Below are 19,350 nucleotides of genomic sequence, written 5' to 3' on the forward strand. Positions count from 1 at the left end.
ACACACCTCACATATGTGCCAATGTTTGGCAAACCTAGCTGAAAGCTAAAAAGGAGCAGAAAGCGGAAAAACTATAAGCTATGAGCTGAAAATTGAAGAGCTGTTATGCTTGAAAGTGTTTGGTAAAATTAGCATTTTGATAAGCTGATAAACGTAAAAAGACTAAAAAGGACATCTCCATAAAATTTAAATTAGTTTGTTTACATATTAAAATGTAACATTTTGTCTTTAAAAAAATTACTATTTTGAAATAAAACTATTAGCATAATCATGATCAAGCATCTCATAATGACGTAGCAATATTGTTCTGAATCTCCATCATCTCATAATAATAATAATAATAATAATAATAATAATAATAATAATAATAATAATAATAATAATTGCAGATAAAGGAGAAGAGAAAAAAATTTTAATTTGAAAAGGTAAAGGATGCCATTTCTTTAAAATAATAAGGACAAAAATGGGAAAAAAAAAATTAAGAAGCTACTAGTTTATTTTGGAACGCTACCTAAGGTAACGTTCCAAAATAAGCTCTTATTTTAAGCTACGAGCTTATTTTAAAAATATTATCAAACAAAACTTATAGTTTATTAGTATCTTAAAATAAGCTATAAGCTCTGCCAAACAGAGCCTATATATATACATATGTATACATATACATATGTATACATATACATATGTATATATATATATATATATATATATATATATATATGTGTGTGTGTGTGTGTGTGTGTGTGTGTGTGTGTGTGTGTGTGTGTGTGTGTGTGTGTGTATAGTTAATACCATCTGAGGTTATCTGAGTATAGTGGTTTTGTCACGTTTAGTTCTAAACTTTCAAATTAATCATATATGGTCCTTCGACTTTCAAATTAAATTTAACCATTCGTGGTCAAAGTTAACCACCCATGGTCCTTCAAGTTTCAGAATTTAACCAGTCGTGGTCCTCTTGAAAGGACCATGGTTGGTTAAAATTTAATAGTTGAAGGACCATGAGTGGTTAACTTGGACCACGAATAGTTAAATTTGAAAGTCGAAGACCACAGATGATCAATTTGAAAGTTTAGGACTAAACGTGATAAAATTACTATATTCGGAAGACCTCGGATGATATTAACTCAACTGCAAGTTACTTTATTGGTCCGGCTATGTTCACTAAAAGAGGATGACTTGATTGGTGTATTGCTTGCTTGATTTAAACCATAAATTAAGTTGGTTGACTTGGACTTGGAGTCTACTCTGCTAACGGATTTCTAAACCAAAATTCAATTTAAATACTTTTATTTTCGGATAGATCCAACTCTTCAAGTTTTGAGCAAGTGGAGATGTCAATTGGAATAGTCCCCCTGAGATTATTCCTAGCCAGATAGATTGAAGAAAGGTTGTTGAGTTGGCATATAATTTTTTAGGGTAATGACCCTTCGAGGCCCATGTCGTTGAGATTTATCCATGTGACACTTCCTCCTAAGGTGCAAAAAATTTCAGGCCAGAAACATGGGGAGGAAGTGGAGTTCCATTGCTCAAGTGAAAATGGATTTCTCCAGTGTTGTTTTAGGATACTTAAAATAGCCCTCTCATCATCCTCATGATTGGTTACAGATGTGAATAATTTAGGAAGGAGAAAAGGAGAATAATGAAGATGAAGAAGAACAAGGCATGATGAGTAGGGTGGTGCTGCTGCATTTTCAATCAAGTAGTTAATTAACCTAATAATAATTATAATAATAAGATGGTGAGGAGTGTGAAGGTAGAAAACAATTGTATTGATTATAACTTTACAATGAAGGTATAAATAGAGCTTTACATGAGAAGTTGTAATAGAATCATAATAGTAGGCTAAAGAAAGAGTAAACAACAGAACTAGAGACTCATTCAAGCCACATGTTTAACATGCCCTGCAAGATGGAGGATCCGTCGGAGACTCCGATCTTGGACCGGAAAAGTTGAAAGGATGCACGACCCAGCGGCTTCGTGAGAATATCTCCGAGCTGTTCCTTAGAGGGAAGATGACGAACAACCAAAGCCCCAGAAACCACCAACTCACGAACGAAGAAATAGTCAAGGGCAAGATGCTTCATCCTAGAATGGAACACAGGATTTTTGCAGACATACGTAGCACTCAGATTATCACAAAGCAACACATGAGTGCCACTCAAAGGCACTCGTAGCTCCCGCAAAAGATGCTGAACCCATAGAACCTCAGCAGTAGCATTCGCAAGGGCACGATACTCCACCTCAGTGGAAGAACGAGAAACTGACTTCTGACGCGTCGACTTCCAAGAAACAATGTTACCACCAAGATACAAAACATATGCAGTGGTAGAACAGCCCAAGGTATTAGAACCACCCCAATCAGAATCCGAAAAGACGGTGAGCTGAAAGGTACTTTTAACTTTGAGTAGTAATCCATGAAACAACGTACCCTTGAGGTAGCGTAGAACACGCTTCGTAGCAGACCAATGGGCTGCAGATGGTGCATACATAAACTGTGACAAACGGTTCACGGCGAACGAGACAAAGTGGCTTGGATTTGACGTCTCCAAACTGAAAAGTTGGAGGAAGTAAGTTTAATGGGGAAATTTGCAGGAGCAGTAATTTGAATTATGGGGATTTCAGGTGTGTCAGTTGTGGTGGACATTATGTAGTCTAGGGAGAAGAGAGAAAAAAAAAAACTAAGAATTGTTGCTGGCTCTTGATACCATGTGAAGGTAGAAAATAATTGTATTGATTATAACTTTACAATGAAGGTATAAATAGAGCTTTACATGAGAAGTTGTAACAGAAGCATAACAGTAGGCTAAAGAAAGAGTAAACAACAGAACTAGAGACTCATTCAAGCCACATGTTTAACAAGGAGCGAGTGAGGAGGAGCTAGCAATAAGATGGTGAACAACAAAGTTACGTCGTTGGGTGGAGTTGGAGTCAAAGTCAATGTCAGTGTTATCATAATTCATTGAATTCAGGGCCGGATTTGGGGTTGTGCAAGCTGGGTTACCGCACAGGGCCCCCAGTTTTAGAGGGCCCCCAAATTTTAGAGGGCCAGTATAGTAGTATACCTAATATACCACACAAATTTAAAAAAAAAAATAAAAAATTCTGAGGATTAAACCGATCAGTTTTCTCCGTTAATTAAACGAAATTTTTTTTACAATTAAACCGATCAGTTTTCTCCAACGTTAATTAAAATTTATGAAAGAATTAATTGAGCAATCAATAATGTTGTTTCTCGATGTTTCTTTGTCTTCTTTGCCGATTAAAGATTGGCAGGGCCGCAGAGAATTGAGAGGAATAAGATCAGAGTTCAATTCATCTTAGTTTTCTACTCTTCTAGTCTTCTTCGACGTCCACAGTTCTGTGTTTCCGGCAAAGGCTGCACACTCCACGAATTTCATCTTAGTCTTCTACTCTTCTTATTCTTCTAGTCTTCTTCGACGTCCACAATTCTGCACGGATTCACGGAAATACGGAATCGGGAAGACTGGAAGCGGTGAAGTCTTCAATCTTGAACCTGGGCGTTTCCTCCTTATTTGCATCTTTGTTTTTGAACCATATATATCATTATCACTTATCACGCCGGCAAGCCAGCAAGCTACACATACATACACTCACTTCATCATCTTAATTATGTGAGATTTGAGAAGTTCAGCCTTCTGCGCTTTTCTGGACTCTGGACTCTGGACTCTGGAGTTCTGGCTTCTTGCCTTCTTCCTTCTGCCCCTTCTGGTCACGGGTAAGCAACTCAGCAATCATAATAAAATTTATTCTGCGTTTTGTTTTAATCAATTTTTTTTTTGAAAAATTGTTTTAATCAATTTTTTTTTGAAAAATTGTTTTAATCAATTTTTTTTTGAAAAATTGTTTTAATCAATTTTTTTTTTGAAAAATTGTTTTAATCAAATTTAGTATGCGTTTTGGCACTTTTTGCAGGTCTTGTTGTAGATATTATAGATTTTGTTGCGGTGTACTCGCTCGGTGTTGGCGTGTTACCGGGAGACGGGGAGAGGCGGGAGTGCTGCTGTGTTGGTCGGCGTGACGGCAGTAAGGCAGTAACAGACCAAGACAATAAACAAAAAATAAGGATTTTTCAATCAGGTTGTTTCAATCATTTTTAACTTTAAATTTTTAATTTTATATGTTATATGTGTAATGTGATTGCTCCTTGCCTCTTTGTTAGAATATTGTTGTTTGATAACTTTGATTTCAATTGCTGAATCTGTGAATTGCATATTTGCATATTATGGCTCCCGGCATTAGAAAACATGAATCTGGCTATGAAAAACGTAAGAAACAAAAAAAAATGAAGAGTTACAACGATTACAAAGAGGAGCATTAGATAAGTTTATAATTAAAACACCACAATTTTTTTCTGAAAATCCAAATGTTGGCGTTGATGTTGATAATGAAAATAATGTGGATAATCATGATACTAATGTTGAAAATGGTAACAATGTGCATATTAATATTGACAATATTGATCAAGTAGAGAATGAAAAAATGAATAATTCACCCAACAATGATGATGATGCTTTATATGAAACTAACAATTGTGATATTTTTTATCCAAGAAATTGGGATGGACTTGATTCGAAAATGATTGATTTATTAGTAATCAATGGTTCTAAGAGAGATAATTCTATTGTAAAAGGCCCTAAAGATAAGTTTTCTAGGTGATTTAATGCAAATTTGTATACTAGGGTCTTATCAAATGGCGAAAAATGTGATAGAGAATGGTTAGTTTACTCAAAAGAGCTTGATAGAGTTTTTTTTTTTTTTTTTTTTTTTGTTGCAAAATCTTTAAAAATGGTATTGGTAAAGGTCAATTAACAAATGGAGGTTTCAATGATTGGGCTCATATTGGTGAAAGACTTAGAGAACATGAGACATGTATGGAGCATATTAAAAATATGACGACTTGGTATGATTTGCGTCAAAGGTTTAAGACAAATCAAACCATTGACAAAGTCGCTCAAGGATTAATTAAGAAGGAGAAAGATCATTGGAAAAGAGTTTTGTTAAGAATTATTTCTTTTGTTAAGTTTCTTGGCAAACGTACTTTAGCCTTTCGGGGTACTAATGAAAAATTGTATCAAAATGACAATGGAAATTTTTTAGGCTTAGTTGAGATGGTGGCCGAATTTGACCATATTATCCAAGAACATGTTAGGCGTATTAAAAATGAAGAAATTTACTTTCAATATCTTGGTCATAGCATTCAAAATGAATTAATATTTTTGCTTGCTTCCTCGATGAAATCTGAAATATTAAAAAAAAATAAAGCAAGCAAAATACTTTCTGTAATACTTGATTGTACTCCTGATATTAGCCACAATGAACAAATGTCATTAATAATAAGATATGTTGATGTCTCTACACATCAAGTTAATATTGAGGAGTCTTTTTTAGGATTTTTGAATGTGAATGATTCAACTGGACTAGGTCTTTTTAGTACTTTGTAAAATGAATTGCACCTTCTTAATCTTAATATTTTTGATATACGTGGACAAAGTTATGATAATGAGTCAAATATGAAGGGTAAACATCAAGGTGTGCAAAAAAGACTTTTAGATGAAAATCCTAGAGCTTTTTATACTCCATGTGGTTGTCATAGTCTTAATTTAGTTTTATGTGATATGGAAAATGCTTGTAGTAAAGCAAAAGCAAAAGATTTTTTTGGAGTTATACAACGTATATATACAATTTTTGCAAAATATACCAAGAGATGGGGTATTTTGAAAGATAATGTACATGGTTTAACTCTTAAGTCATTGTCTCCACTCGTTGGGAGAGTCGTGTTGAGAGTGTTCAAGCCATAAGATTTCAAATGGTAGAAATACGAGAGGCTTTACTCCAAGTTGCTGATGTTGATAGTGATTCCTTAGTAAGAAGTGAAGCTAAATCTTTTTTAACAAATGAACTTGGTGATTTTGAATTTTTGTTGGATATAGTAATATGGTTCCATATATTGTATCGTATTAATTTTGTTAGCAAGTACTTGCAATCCAAAGACATGCTTATTGATGTTGCTTACGAAAAAATTGAGGAATTGGTTTCTTTTTTTGAGAAATATAGAGAAAGTGATTTTAATGATGCCTTGGATTCTGCTAAGGAAATTGCTATTAAAATGGATATAGATCCCCTTTTTCCTAAGAGACGTGAAATCCGTAGAAAAAAACAATTCATGAAAATTCAAATGCATCATTAGAAGTTTCATTATCTGCAGAAGATTCATTTAGAGTTAATTTTTTTTTTTCATTGTTGATCAAGCTGTTGTTTCTCTTAAAAGTAGGTTTGAGCAATTTCAAGAGTATGGGAAAATATTTGGTTTCTTGTTTAATTTTGACAGGTTAAGTTCTTTAGTTGATATGAGTTTGAAGTCTTCATGTAGTCGTCTTGAAAATTCTCTTAAGCATAATGGACATTCGGATATTAATGGAGATGAGTTGTATGTGGAGTTAAAACTAAGAAGAGAGTTGTATGTTAATGAAAAACTAGGACCCATTGAAATTTTGAAAGATTTGGAATTGTTTGATTGTTATCCTAATGCAGTTATTGCATATAGAATTTTATTAACTATTCCTGTTACTGTTGCATCTGCAGAAAGAAGTTTTTCCAAGTTGAAATTGTTGAAGTTCTACTTATGCTCTACAATGTCACAAGAACGACTTAACGGATTAGCAATGATATCTATTGAAAATGATCTTTTGGATAAAGTAGATTATGAAGAGTTGATTGATGAATTTGCATCAAAGAATGCTAGAAGAACATCTGTTTTTAAATAAAAGATCTCTAATTTGCATTATGTTAGAATTTTATTTATAATAAATAAAGTTGTTTGAACTTTTCTTCTTTATATTGAAAATCATATATAAATAAAAATCATATATTTAACGATATTGATTTTAAATATTGCGCTTATACTTTTGATAGAGACCGTAGGGCCTCATTTATTTAGGAGCACGGGGCCACAAAAAAACTAAAAAACGGCACTGATTGAATTGAACCAAAATTTATATCAACCATAGTTACAACACGTGCATTGCGCCAATAGTTTAATATCTAATGTGTATTTTAAATTAGTGTTTTAGAATTTATCAAAGTATCATTCCGTATCATAGCGTATATGCAAAATTATCATTTTTTTTTATAAAAGTAAATATTTCAAAAATGTATAACTATGACATGTGATAGAAATGTTGGATTAACTAGTGCAATAGCAGTTTTAAAAGGAAGCAACCTCACTTGATTGTATATACCCAAGTATAATTTTTACAACACAAAATCTTATTAATGGGCATGATCCATGCTTCCTCTTATTGTCACTTCCACCATAAATGAATTCTTGGTATGATCTAGTCCTCCCTGGTGTGCTTCAGTGCAATCTTAGTACCTTGACGCATTGCACCTTCAAAACATAACCAAATCCTTCTCCCCCTCCAAAAAATGATAATAGGCATAGTTTCTCATCCATGTTGAATATATACTGTTTCACCAATGTCATTAAGGTGGCGTTTAGTTGGGAACTATTATCATATTTAAAATTCATTATAATGTTTATTGGTTTACTCTTGTTATCTTATTATTAAATTCAAATCATTTAGAAATATTGAAACCCACTACCATTTTACTCCCTTACTTCTTTTGAGCAATGCAATCGTTATATCCTACACCACGGCGTACATAGCACTGTGCGCCGCGCGCCTCCCAAAACGACGTCGTTTTGGGGCGTGTTGGGAGGCGCGGTAGGAAGTTGCTGAGATTATGTGTATTTGTTCACAACGTTATGTGTATTTGTTCACAACGTTATGTGTATTGGTTCATACAGTTATGTGTATTTTTTATACAATTATGTACATCCGAATCAAAAAATTTGTGTGTATTATGTTAAGAGTTGATGTTTATTATGTTAAAAGTTTATGTTTATTATGTATTATGTTAGATTATGTGTATTATCTTTTAAAAAGAGTATGTATATTTTGTTATAACATTATGTGTATTCATGTATAACATTATGTGTATTCATGTATAACATTATGTGTATTCTTGAACAACGGGTTTTTTTTTAAAGAAAAGCCTACTGCCATTCACTGGGGCGGGAAATTTCAAAAAAAAAAATAATTAAAACGACGTCGTTTTGCATCTGGGCGCATAGTGCAATGTACGCCGTGGTGTAGGATATAAATTGCCTGAGCAATGGAATCCACAATAATGAAGAAAAAAATAAAAGAAATAATTGTTTATTTACTCAATATAGAACTTTAATACACACACCCACATATTTGATATATATTTATTAATTAATTAATAGTAATTAATTTATTAATTTGATTTCAATTCCAATTTACTACTCAACAAAGAAATTTCTTTTACTTAAATCTATTACAATTATTAAATATTTAATTTCAATTAAGATTTTAATTCCAATATTTGAATCAAATGCTCCCTAATTGTTACTGACTAACTAAAAATACATATAAAGAAATGTGTTGATTTTATAATAAAAAATTATTAATTTATAATAATTATATTTAATAAATAATAAATATAAATATTTTATAATAATAATTCATGTGTTTTTCATAATTTGTTACTCAAAAATCAAATGAATAGTATGTGACTTAATTGGACATGATGTAAACCATAAATTAAGTTGGGTGGACTTTGAATTAGAGTCAACTCTGCTAACAGATTTCTAAACCAAAATTCAATTTAAATACTTTTATTTTGGGTTTAACATATTTGGACCGGAATACATTGAAATATAGAATTGAGTGGAACACACGGCGTTTACTTCAATTAACGATTTTTCCTTTATCTATTTTTCATTTTTGCAGTTTAGAGAATACAAATATCAACATTTATTTATTTTTTCTTTTTTTTTTTCAGAAAATTTATTCAATTAGTAATCATATCAACATAAATTGTTAAACATGAAAATTTATAACCATGGAATTTCTTTTTATGTTTTATGTAGCTTGATTCGAAAGTTGGACTTGGAGTGTAGTAATCGGATGAATTGAGTTGTGAACATGAAAGCGTAAGAACTCAACGGGATTCTCCTCCTTTTTTTTGTCTGATTTGAGCTCCTTTTGGTTATAAGCTTGTTTAGCCGATCTTAGTATTGGGGTTTTTTTCTGGATCGCCGCTTCAAGTATTGCTCCCGTTGGACTTCTTAGGAGGTAAGTTGGAGATCTACTTGCTTTTACTTCATTTTTCGTCGAGTATTTAGTGTCAAACATCTTGTGCTCAGATGACACCTTTGTGGCTCTCATCGAGGGAAAGCCACAGGATCAAACTGATAGTACCTATTACTAGGTACCATGCTGAAAAGTTGTTTGTAGACAAGTCCAATTCCAAAAGAGGTGTACATAACTCTCCAATACCCTGGAAGCTCCTCTGAAAATAATTTCCCCCTAGGTACAAATACTGCAAATTCCCACTAGGCAGCTTTGAAACACCACCCCCAAACATTTTGTTGGAGAGATTTTGGAAACTGAGCTCTTAGCATGAAGAAAGGGAGCACTGAAGCTGTTTGATGATAAATCATAAATGAATATGTTGTAAACTAGACTAGCCTTGAAATGAAGGGAATTTTTCAGAAAAATTATTGGCAGAAAGCTTCAAATATAGCAAAATTTTGAAACTCAATTCTGGAATATTTTTGCTGAGACTAATGTTCTACAACACCAGAAATGATAACCAGTGATATTCAATAATATTCATGAGCTAAGATTTACAAACTTATATACAGGAGCTCAACACCAAAATAGGTGGAGTAGCTCAGGAAGTCTAAAGACTAACAGAAAAGATAACAAACCAATAATAATAATAATAGTTGGTCTAATACCAGACTCTCCAAATTTTCAAGACTGTGCAAGTAAGAAGAAAAACATTAAACAAGTAATATTGTTGCCCGTGGGTACAAAAGTCACATTAAATAAACCGCTATTGCCAACATTTCGTAATGGTACAAGTCCATTCAAAAGTAATGTGAAAATATTATATTATATTGTCTATCAGCTCTCTGGGGACATATGATTGTGTTCACTGCATCTTTGAAGAATCTGTGAAATATCTCTCATGGACGGTCTGCTTGATGGGGAACTCAAAGTGCACGCAACGCCTAATTTGAAAACAGTATTCATTGCCTCTAGATAACGTGGGTCCTTGATCTCCTCATCCAGGACATCTGCAGCTAATTTTCCTTCTCTTTGGTGTTTGTGTGCCCATTGTGCCAGGTTCATATCCTCATTTTTAGTCATCGCTTCTCTTCCAGTTGTCAATTCCAAGAGAACTACGCCAAAGCTGTAGATGTCGCTCTTCGCATCCACTTTTCTTGTACTGGCGTATTCTGCATTCCCATGATATATATGTGATTCTGGAAGTATAAAAAACAGTGGGAATTGAAATGATAAAGATATAAAAAGAAATGTACCCGGGGCAATGTAACCAAAGGTTCCCACAATAGCAGATGCTGTTTCTGGATCTCCTTCCCTCACCATCATCTTTGCCAGTCCAAAGTCTGCAATCTTGGCATTGAAGTCAGAGTCGACGAGTATGTTACTGGACTTGATATCTCTATGAACAATAGGTGGATTGCAACCGTGATGCATATAACAAAGCCCTTGTGAAGCTCCAATGGCAATTGGTAGCCTCCTCTCCCACTGCAAGACTTGAGTAGTTAAGCCTCTTTTCTTTCCATGCAACCATTTGTGAACACATTGTTTGTCCATGTACTCATACACAAGAAGCTTTGTAGTCTTTCCTCTGATGCAGCATAACAATTTCACTATGTTGTTGTGCAAAATTCCTCCAAGGATCTGAACCTCTGCTATAAACTGCTTCTCCAAAATGTGGCCTTCGTTTCGTTCATGCCTAATACTTTTAACAGCAACTTTTTTACCTTTCTTTGTGATCACTCTATATACTTTTCCTGACCCTCCATTTCCAACCAAATTTTGATCTGTCAAACCACCCAAAATATCCCATTTATTGAACCCCAATCTTTGAAATGAAACCATACTCCATTCTTCTCCATCATTTTCGATTCTCCCTTTCCCTGCTAGTCTGATCACGAGGAACTGAGTTACTAACCAAATAAGTACCCCTGCAATTACACCACAACCTATAATGATGTAATTCTTTTTCTTTGATCTACTAGGCTTAGAACTTGAACTTGAACTTGAATTTGATTTTGGAACGCACCGAGCAAGGGGGTATCCACAAAGGCCAGAATTATTAGCAAACCTATAATCTGGAAATGTGTTAAAAGGAGCTGATTGAGGTATCATTCCAGAAAGGTGGTTATTTGACAGATCAAGAACTTCAATATTCTTCAAGCGTCCAAGTTCTTGAGGTATTGGACCAGAGAGATCATTATGCCCCAAATTCAGAATAGAGAGATAGTACATGGAACTTAATTCCTTTGGAATACTGCCTTCCAACTTATTGTAAGAAAGGTCAAGGAAAATGATGAATCTGCTCATTCTGTTGTGGTTAAATGTTGGTTGTGTAAAGCCATTGAAGTCTCCAGTAATATTGCAGGGGTGCCTGATTGAAATCCTGTCAAGGCAACCCAGTGAAATCCCACCAAATTCGAGTATATTTCCTGCTCCGTGGCACTGCTCACTTCCATCATTCTTAATATACACATATTGCTTCTCAGTGAGTAATGCCATTGCAATATTGCCAGAATGTTTGAACAGAGCAGGGGGAATGGACCCATTCAAGGAATTGGTGTTCATATCCAACCATAACAAGCTGCGGCAATGTCCCAACTCAGCAGGTATGTTCCCAGAGATGGTGTTGTTTCCCAACTTTAGAATGGATAGATTAGACAAGGTCCCTAATGAAACTGGTATAACACCACTCAACAAATTATCCGACAAAGAAATCCATTTCAAATTAGTACAGTTGCTGAGAGTTTCAGGGATTGACCCTGACAAGTCATTGAAATCAAGAATCAGATTTTCCAAAGACTGCAAGTACCTTAACTCCAATGGGATTTCCCCCTCAAGCTCATTCAACCAAATCATCAAATCCTTGAGCTTCAACAAGGACCCCAGACTAGATGGTATCTTCCCTTTAAGGTAATTAAAGCTAAGATCAAGAGATTCCAATTGGGAACAGTTGCTTATACTCTCAGGTATTGGACCAGTAAACAGGTTATTCTGAAGGTACAACACTTTCAAGCTATTCTTATGGTCTTTACAAATTTCAGAGGGAATCAAACCAGAGATGTTATTTGAACTCAAATCTAAGGTCTCTAAGTTTACCAAGCTAGACAATGACTCAGACAAGCCACCCACAAAATTATTGAATGATAAATCCAGTGTCTTCAAGCTAGTCAAATTTAGTAGGGTTTCAACAGGCAACTTACCAGAGAATCTATTGCCGGATAGATCTAGATGTTCCAAGGTTGAGAAATCACAAAGGGTCTCAGGGACCACACCTGATAATTCGTTGGAAGACAAGTCCAATTCCACAAGAGTTGTACATAAATCTGCTGGTATTTTTCCTGTGAAATAATTTCCAAATAGATCCAACTCTTCAAGTTTTGAGCAGCTGGAGAGGTTAGCTGGTATAGTTCCAAAGAGACTATTGAAACTGAAATCTATTGAAACAAGGTTGTTGAGCTGGCATATAATAGTTGAGGCTGGGAATGATCCTTCGATGTTAATTTCGGAGAGAGATATCCGTGTGACACTTCCATTGCTCAAGTGAAGATGGATTTCCCCAGTACTCTTGTTTTATGCTAAGTAAAACAGCCCTTTCATCATCCTCATGAGTGGTTAAAGATTGTGAATAATTTGGGAAGGACAAAAGGAGGAGCATGAAGAAGATGAAGGCATGATGAATAGGGTGGTGCACCACCATTTTTCAAACTAAGCTAATAATAAGAATATAAGATGGTGAGGAGTGAGTGAGGATCATATCGGAGGAGCTAGCAATTGCTCTTCCAGCTGCTCTCATCTCATCTATTATTGTATTGCTTAATGTGAACAACAAAGTTACACGTTGTTGGGTGGACTTGGACTCATAGTCAATGTCAATGTTATCAAATTAATTAAATATAGTTACATGTAATACGTTTCTTAAATTGCTGAAATATGAAAAATCAGGCTTTCTTCTTTCTATGTTCTTGTATATCAAAGAAGTTTTACTATCCAAAGTCCAACTTTGACATGAGAGTTTTTTAACAAATTAGTCGTAGATAGTTTCATTAAACTGGCAAATTACATGTATTTTCATAATTTCTTTTTTGTGAGTTTAAAATTTTAAATTTTGGATTCTCCATTGGGGTTTTTTTTCTTATTAGTTTTGTATAGATGTAATATAATATTAGATGAATGAATTTAAAATATGGATATGGAGAAGTGTTACACAGTCGAGGGCAAAATTGAGCCTTAGGATTTGCTTCAACCAATCATACCCGCCTACCTATTCCAACTCCGACTTTAGACAGCTGCCACATTTGAATGATTTGATTATTCCATATTTGAAAATTAAACAGATCTAATTTTTGGCTATGTTTTTTTTTTTTTAAACCAAAAAACTAAATTTATATTAAATCATCACCAAACAAACGGGAAATACAACTAGGCAAGTTTGGTATTGTTTTGTTCCGAATCTGAAAAACTTTGAACATAAAAGTTGTAGTACACTCTCTTAGCTTTCCATAGTCACTTGAATCACCTTGATTGGACTTCATATTAAGGAGATATGATCAAAATACTATCACTGAGACTCAATCTCATGACCTTTCCAATATATATGCCCTGGAAGCTCCCCCTGAAAATCATTTCCCCCTAGGTACATATACTGCAAACTCCCACTAGAAAGCTTTGCAACACCACCCCCAAACATATTGTTGGACAGATTGAGGAAACTTAGCTTGTAGCATGAAGAAAGGGAGCACTGGAGCTGTTTGATGATAAATCATAAATGAATATGTTGTAAACTAGACTAGTCTTGAAATGAAGGGAATTTTTCAGAAAAATTATTGGCAAAAAGGTTTAAATAAGACAAAATTTTGAAACTCAATTTTTTAATATTTTCGCTGAGACTGGTGTTCTTGAACACCAGACATTCCAAGTTTTCAAAACTGAGCAAGTATAAATAAACACATTAAACAAGTAAGAATAATATTGTCCTGTGAGTACAATAGTCACATTAAATAAACCACCATTGTTTCAATATTTCGTAATGGTAAAGTCCATTCAAAAGTAAAGTGAAAATATTATATTATATTGTCTATTGGCTCTCTAGAGACAAATGATTGTTTTTGCGGTATCTTTGAAGAATCTTTGAAATATCTTTCATGGACGGTCTGCTTGATGGGGAATTCAAAGTGCATGCAAGGCCTAATTTGAAAACAGCGATCATTGCCTCCAGATACCGTGGGTCCTTGATCTCCTCATCTAGGGCATTTGCAGCCGAGTTCCCTTCTCTTTGGTGTTTGTGTGCCCATTGTGCCAGGTTTATATCCTCATTTCCAGTCACTGCTTCTCTTCCAGTTGTCAATTCCAAGAGAACTACGCCAAAACTGTAGATGTCGCTCTTCGCATTCACTTTTCTTGTACTGCTGTATTCTGCACTTCTATGATATATATATATGTGATTCTGCAAGTATAAAAAACAATGGGAATTGAAATGATGAAGATATAAAAAATGTACCCGGTGCAATGTAACCAAAGGTTCCCACAATAGCAGATGCTGTTTCTGAATCTCCTTCACTCTTCATCATCTTTGCCAGTCCAAAGTCTGCAATCTTGGCATTGAAGTCAGAGTCAACGAGTATGTTACTGGACTTGATATCTCTATGAATAATGGGTGGATTGCAACTGTGATGCATATAGCAAAGCCCTTGTGAAGTTCCAATGGCAATTCTTAGCCTCCTCTCCCACTGCAAGACTCGAGTAGTTAAGCCTCTCTTCTTTCCATGCAACCATTTATGAAGGCATTGTTTGTCCATGTATTCATACACAAGAAGCTTTGTTGTCTTTCCTCTTATGCAACATAACAATTTCACTATGTTGTTGTGCCAAATTCCTCCGAGGATCTTAACCTCTGCTAGGAACTGTTTCTCCATTAATCCCTGCCCTTGCTTTTGTTCATGCCTTATACTTTTAACAGCAACCTTTTGACCTTTCTTGGTGATCACTCCATATACTTTCCCTGACCCTCCATTTCCAATCAAATTTTCATCAATCAAACCGCCCAAAATATCCCATTTATTGAATCCCAACCTTTGAAATGAAATCATACTCCATTCTTCTCCATCACTTTCTTTTCTGAGTTTTCTCCTTCCAACCCTAGGTCTGAACACCAGAATTCCTATCCCAATGATGACTACTGCTGCCGCTACAATCACGACACAAGTTACAATTGTTGCAAGGGTTAGTCTCGCATCCCACATATGGCTAACAGTTTCGCTTTTTTCTCCGGAAAATTTGTTGTATGATTCATCAATATTCTTCAATTGATGTAGTTCTCCAAAGCCTCTTGGAATACTTCCACTCAGATGATTATGAGAAATATCTATGTTACTCAGACTAAGTAAGTCAAATAATCTAGCAGGAATTTCACCAGTCAAATTGTTAGAGGCAAGTGAAAGATGAGAGAGTTGATGCAACCGCAAAAATGTAGCAGGTATTGGACCACACAAAGAATTCATGGACAAATTTAAGTAGCTAAGGTTGTAAAAATTTCCTATATCATCTGGTATAGATCCATTCAAATCGTTACTTGAAACATCAAGAGACTCCAAACTATAAGCCACCATGGGTGTCGGTATCTCAGCGAACAACATGTTGCTTCGAAGATTTAAACTATGTAGGGTTTTCATGGAAAAAAACTCACCTGCTATTTTTCCTGTCAAATCATTTATGGATAGATCCAAGGTTTCAAGCTTTGAGCAGCTGGAGAGGTTAGCTGGTATAGTTCCCCAAAGACTATTGGAACTGAAATTGATTGAAACAAGGTTGTTGAGATGGCATTGAGGCCGGGAATGATCCTCGGATGCTCATTCCAGAGAGAGATATCCGTGTGACACTTCCATTGAAGTTGCATGAAATTCCAGGCCAGTCACATGGGGAGGAAGTGGAGTTCCACTGCTCAAATAGTGAAAATGGATACCCCCAGTGTTGTTTTAGGATAAGTAAAATAGCCCTTTCATCATCCCCATAAGTGGTTAAAGATTGTGAATAATTTGGGAAGGAGAAAAGGAGGAGCATGAAGAAGAAGAAGAAGGCATGATGAATAGGGTGGTGCACCACCATTTTCAGCTAATAATAATAAGATGGTGAGGATCGAAGGAGCTAGCAATTGCTCTTATCTATTATGTTCTTGTATATCAAAGAAGTTTACTGTCCAAAGTCCAACTTTGACTTGAGAGTTTTTGAACAAGTTAGTGGTAGATAGTTTCATTAAACTGACAATTAAAAACAATAATGTATTTTCACAATTTCTTTTTTGGGAGATTAAAATTTTTAATTTTGGATTCTTCATTGGGTTTTTTTTTTCTTTATTTTATTTATTTATTAGTTTTGTATAGATGTTATATAATATTAGATGAATGAATATGGAGAAGTGTTAGACCGTCGAGAGTAAAATTGAGCCTTAGGATTTGCTTCAACCAATCATACTGCCCTCCCTACTCCAACTCCGACTTTGGACAGCTGCCACATTTGAATGATTTGATTATTCCATATTTGAAAATTTAAACAGAGTCTAATTTTTGGCTATGTTTTTTTTTTTTCCTTAAAACCAAAGAACAGAATTTATATTAAATCACCAAACAAACTGGAAATACAACTAGGCAATCAAGTTTGGTATTGTTTTGTTCCGAATATGAAAAAACTTTGAACATAAAAGTTGCAGGACACTCTCTTAGCTTTCCATAGTCACTTGAATCACCTTGATTGGACTTTATATTAAGGAGATATGATCAAAACACTATCAACTTGTTGCAAGACAAATTCCTCAGGACGTGTCCGAATTGAATGTTATGATATTCTGGTATGAATGCATCTGGAATCTCTCAAAATGTTCAATATTAAAGTTGTTGAGGACTTCCTTATCTTTCCTTTGACACTTGAATCATCTCATTTGGACTCCCTATGAGGACTACTCTTCTTATACTACTATTGAATTGAAATCGTTCATAAATCTTAAAACTCACTACCATTTTTGTTCCCTTACTTTTGAACAATGGAATAAAAAATGATGAAGAAAAAAATAAAAGAAATCATTATTTTTTATTTTTTATTTTTGAAAATAAAGAGCTAATTCATTAATCATAAGTTGAAACAGTTACAATAAAAATCGATAAAATGATAAAACATACTTTACAGTCAAACATAGAAACAACTTTCCTAGCAATGCTAAAAGAAACTTGAATCGCAAACTGTGTTACAAAATTGAAGTTGAATTCAATGGAGTAACCTGAAGCTTCTTTGATGTTGTTAATGATCTGGCTATCCAACACTGACTCTATTTGAGAAGTCTTGCATACCACCTGAGTAACTATTGCAGCTCTTCTGTCCGTAGACAATATCTTTATTAATCTGAACTGCATATCATGGTTCAGATCTTGTTCGTTGCTCAGGATGAGATAAACATACACCTTGATAAATTAAATCGTTTCACATTAATGAAAAAAGAACTTGCCAAAGAAATGAGAGAGAATAAGTCGCCAAAGAAGCGAGAGGAAATAACTTGTCAAAATAACTAATACACACACTCACATATGTGCGTGTATTATATATTTTTATATATTTATTTATTTATTATTAATTAATTAATTAATTTGATGGCAATATAATTTGCTACCAAATAAAAAAAATAAAAAAAATCTTCTACTTAATTACAAAGTATTTAAAATTCAATTATAATTCGTGTTCTTGTTTATAATTATTTGTCCCTCAAAAATTAGTCCTGACTATGAGAATGACTTGATTGGTGTATTGCTCGATTTGAACCATAAATTGCGTTGGGTGGACTTGGACTTGGAGTCTACATACTCTGCTACCGGATTTCTAAACCAAAATTCAATTTAAATACTTTTCTTTTAGTGTAACATATTTGGACCAGAATACCTAGAATTGAGTTAATGACCCGGCGTTTACTTCAATCAATCGTTATGCTGTGAAACCGCCTTGCAAAGTAGACAATGTTCTATGTTCATAATTATTGAATTATATGTTTATAATTATAAAGCTATATATTCATATTTTTGAATTTCATATTCATAATTATTCAACTCTATATTCACAATTACTGAACTATATGTTCATAATTATAAAGTTATATATTCATAATTTTTGAACTTCATATTCACAATTATTGAATCTCTATAGTCATAATTGCAGAACTATATGTTCATAATTATGTTCACAATTCTATATTCATAATTATAGAACTTTATGTTCATAATTTTTGAACTTATATTCATAATTATGAACAATTTTAGAACTGTGTCCTCCTTGCAAAGTCTGCAATCTTAGTATTGAATTCAAACTCTGGGACTTTAAGAGTATGTTGCTAGAGTTGATATCTTGATGCAATCATGGTGTATATAATTGATCGTACGAGCTTGAAGACGCAAGCAAAGCCTGTGAACTAGTAAACATGCTTCATTAATTCCTCCAAATAGTTAAGTTGCAGAGTGAATTCCATTTTTGGTCCTACTGTTATAGGGGCGTTTCTAATTTTAGTCCACTTTAATTTTTTTTGTCACTTTACAACCACTGTTATTGAATGTGTTCCACTTTTAGTCTACCGTTAATATTTTCGTCAAGAGGCCGTATAATCAAAGGGTATTTTGGTCTTTTTATGTTTGTCTCTTCTCTTTTAATCCAGGCACTTCGTCCTCCTCCTTCGATATTCGAAGATGCTCTTCGAACAACGAGAATGGGAAGCCAAACCTACATTGTTTTGTTCGTTCCAACATGGGCAGACGAGGTTTCTTAGGTTTTAGGTTTAATGTTCTCATTTCTTTAGTCAAACATAGTCTTGGATGAGAAGAAAGGTCAAAATACCCCTAAATTACACGGCCTCTTGATGGAAATACTAACGATGGAACTAAAAGTGGAACACATTCAATAATAGTGGTTATAAAGTAGCAAAAAAAAATTAAGGTGGACTAAAATTGGACACGCCCTATAATAGTAGGACCAAAAATGAAATTCACTCTTAAGTTGCATGCATGTTTCAATTCCTCTGAATATTATTAATTTTGGAATTCCAATAATGCAATTACTATTGAGCTCCAGAAAGTTTATTTATCACTTTAACATCTAAGAAAATCAAGGAAACAAAGTGGAGTTGCATTATGAATTATAAAGGATC

The 19,350-nt window shown here is 34.1% G+C and overlaps 2 protein-coding genes across 2 annotated transcripts; one reads left to right on the forward strand and one right to left on the reverse strand.

Annotated features, from left to right (window-relative positions):
* The first annotated feature begins 5,824 nt into the window (after window positions 1–5,824).
* LOC109186123 (zinc finger MYM-type protein 1-like) lies at window positions 5,825–6,782 on the forward strand. Its single transcript, XM_019336035.1, has 2 exons — window positions 5,825–6,164; window positions 6,268–6,782. The coding sequence occupies exons 1-2, from the start codon at window positions 5,825–5,827 to the stop codon at window positions 6,780–6,782; spliced, it is 855 nt and encodes a 284-aa protein (XP_019191580.1).
* Window positions 6,783–9,875: 3,093 nt separating this feature from the next.
* LOC109186130 (systemin receptor SR160-like) lies at window positions 9,876–16,313 on the reverse strand. The gene is made up of 3 exons (XM_019336047.1): window positions 16,029–16,313; window positions 10,436–12,674; window positions 9,876–10,351 (listed from the first exon to the last, which is right to left on the reverse strand). The coding sequence occupies exons 1-3, from the start codon at window positions 16,278–16,280 to the stop codon at window positions 10,017–10,019; spliced, it is 2,826 nt and encodes a 941-aa protein (XP_019191592.1). The 5' UTR covers window positions 16,281–16,313; the 3' UTR covers window positions 9,876–10,016.
* Window positions 16,314–19,350: the final 3,037 nt, after the last annotated feature.

The sequence above is a fragment of the Ipomoea nil genome, unplaced genomic scaffold, assembly GCF_001879475.1.
Source record: "Ipomoea nil cultivar Tokyo-kokei standard unplaced genomic scaffold, Asagao_1.1 scaffold0188, whole genome shotgun sequence".
NCBI classification, from domain to species: Eukaryota; Viridiplantae; Streptophyta; class Magnoliopsida; order Solanales; family Convolvulaceae; genus Ipomoea; species Ipomoea nil.

Coding starts and splice junctions, on each gene's coding strand:
- LOC109186123 (XM_019336035.1), top strand. CDS start 5,825: ATGGTAGAAATACGAGAGGCTTTACTCCAAGTTGCTGATGTTGATAGT. Junction 6,165..6,267: donor TCCTAAGAGACGTGAAATCC/GTAGAAAAAAAC, acceptor TTGTTGATCAAG/CTGTTGTTTCTCTTAAAAGT.
- LOC109186130 (XM_019336047.1), bottom strand. CDS start 16,280: ATGGTGGTGCACCACCCTATTCATCATGCCTTCTTCTTCTTCTTCATG. Junction 12,675..16,028: donor CACGGATATCTCTCTCTGGA/ATGAGCATCCGA, acceptor TCCGAAATTAAC/ATCGAAGGATCATTCCCAGC. Junction 10,352..10,435: donor CTTTGGTTACATTGCCCCGG/GTACATTTCTTT, acceptor ATGGGAATGCAG/AATACGCCAGTACAAGAAAA.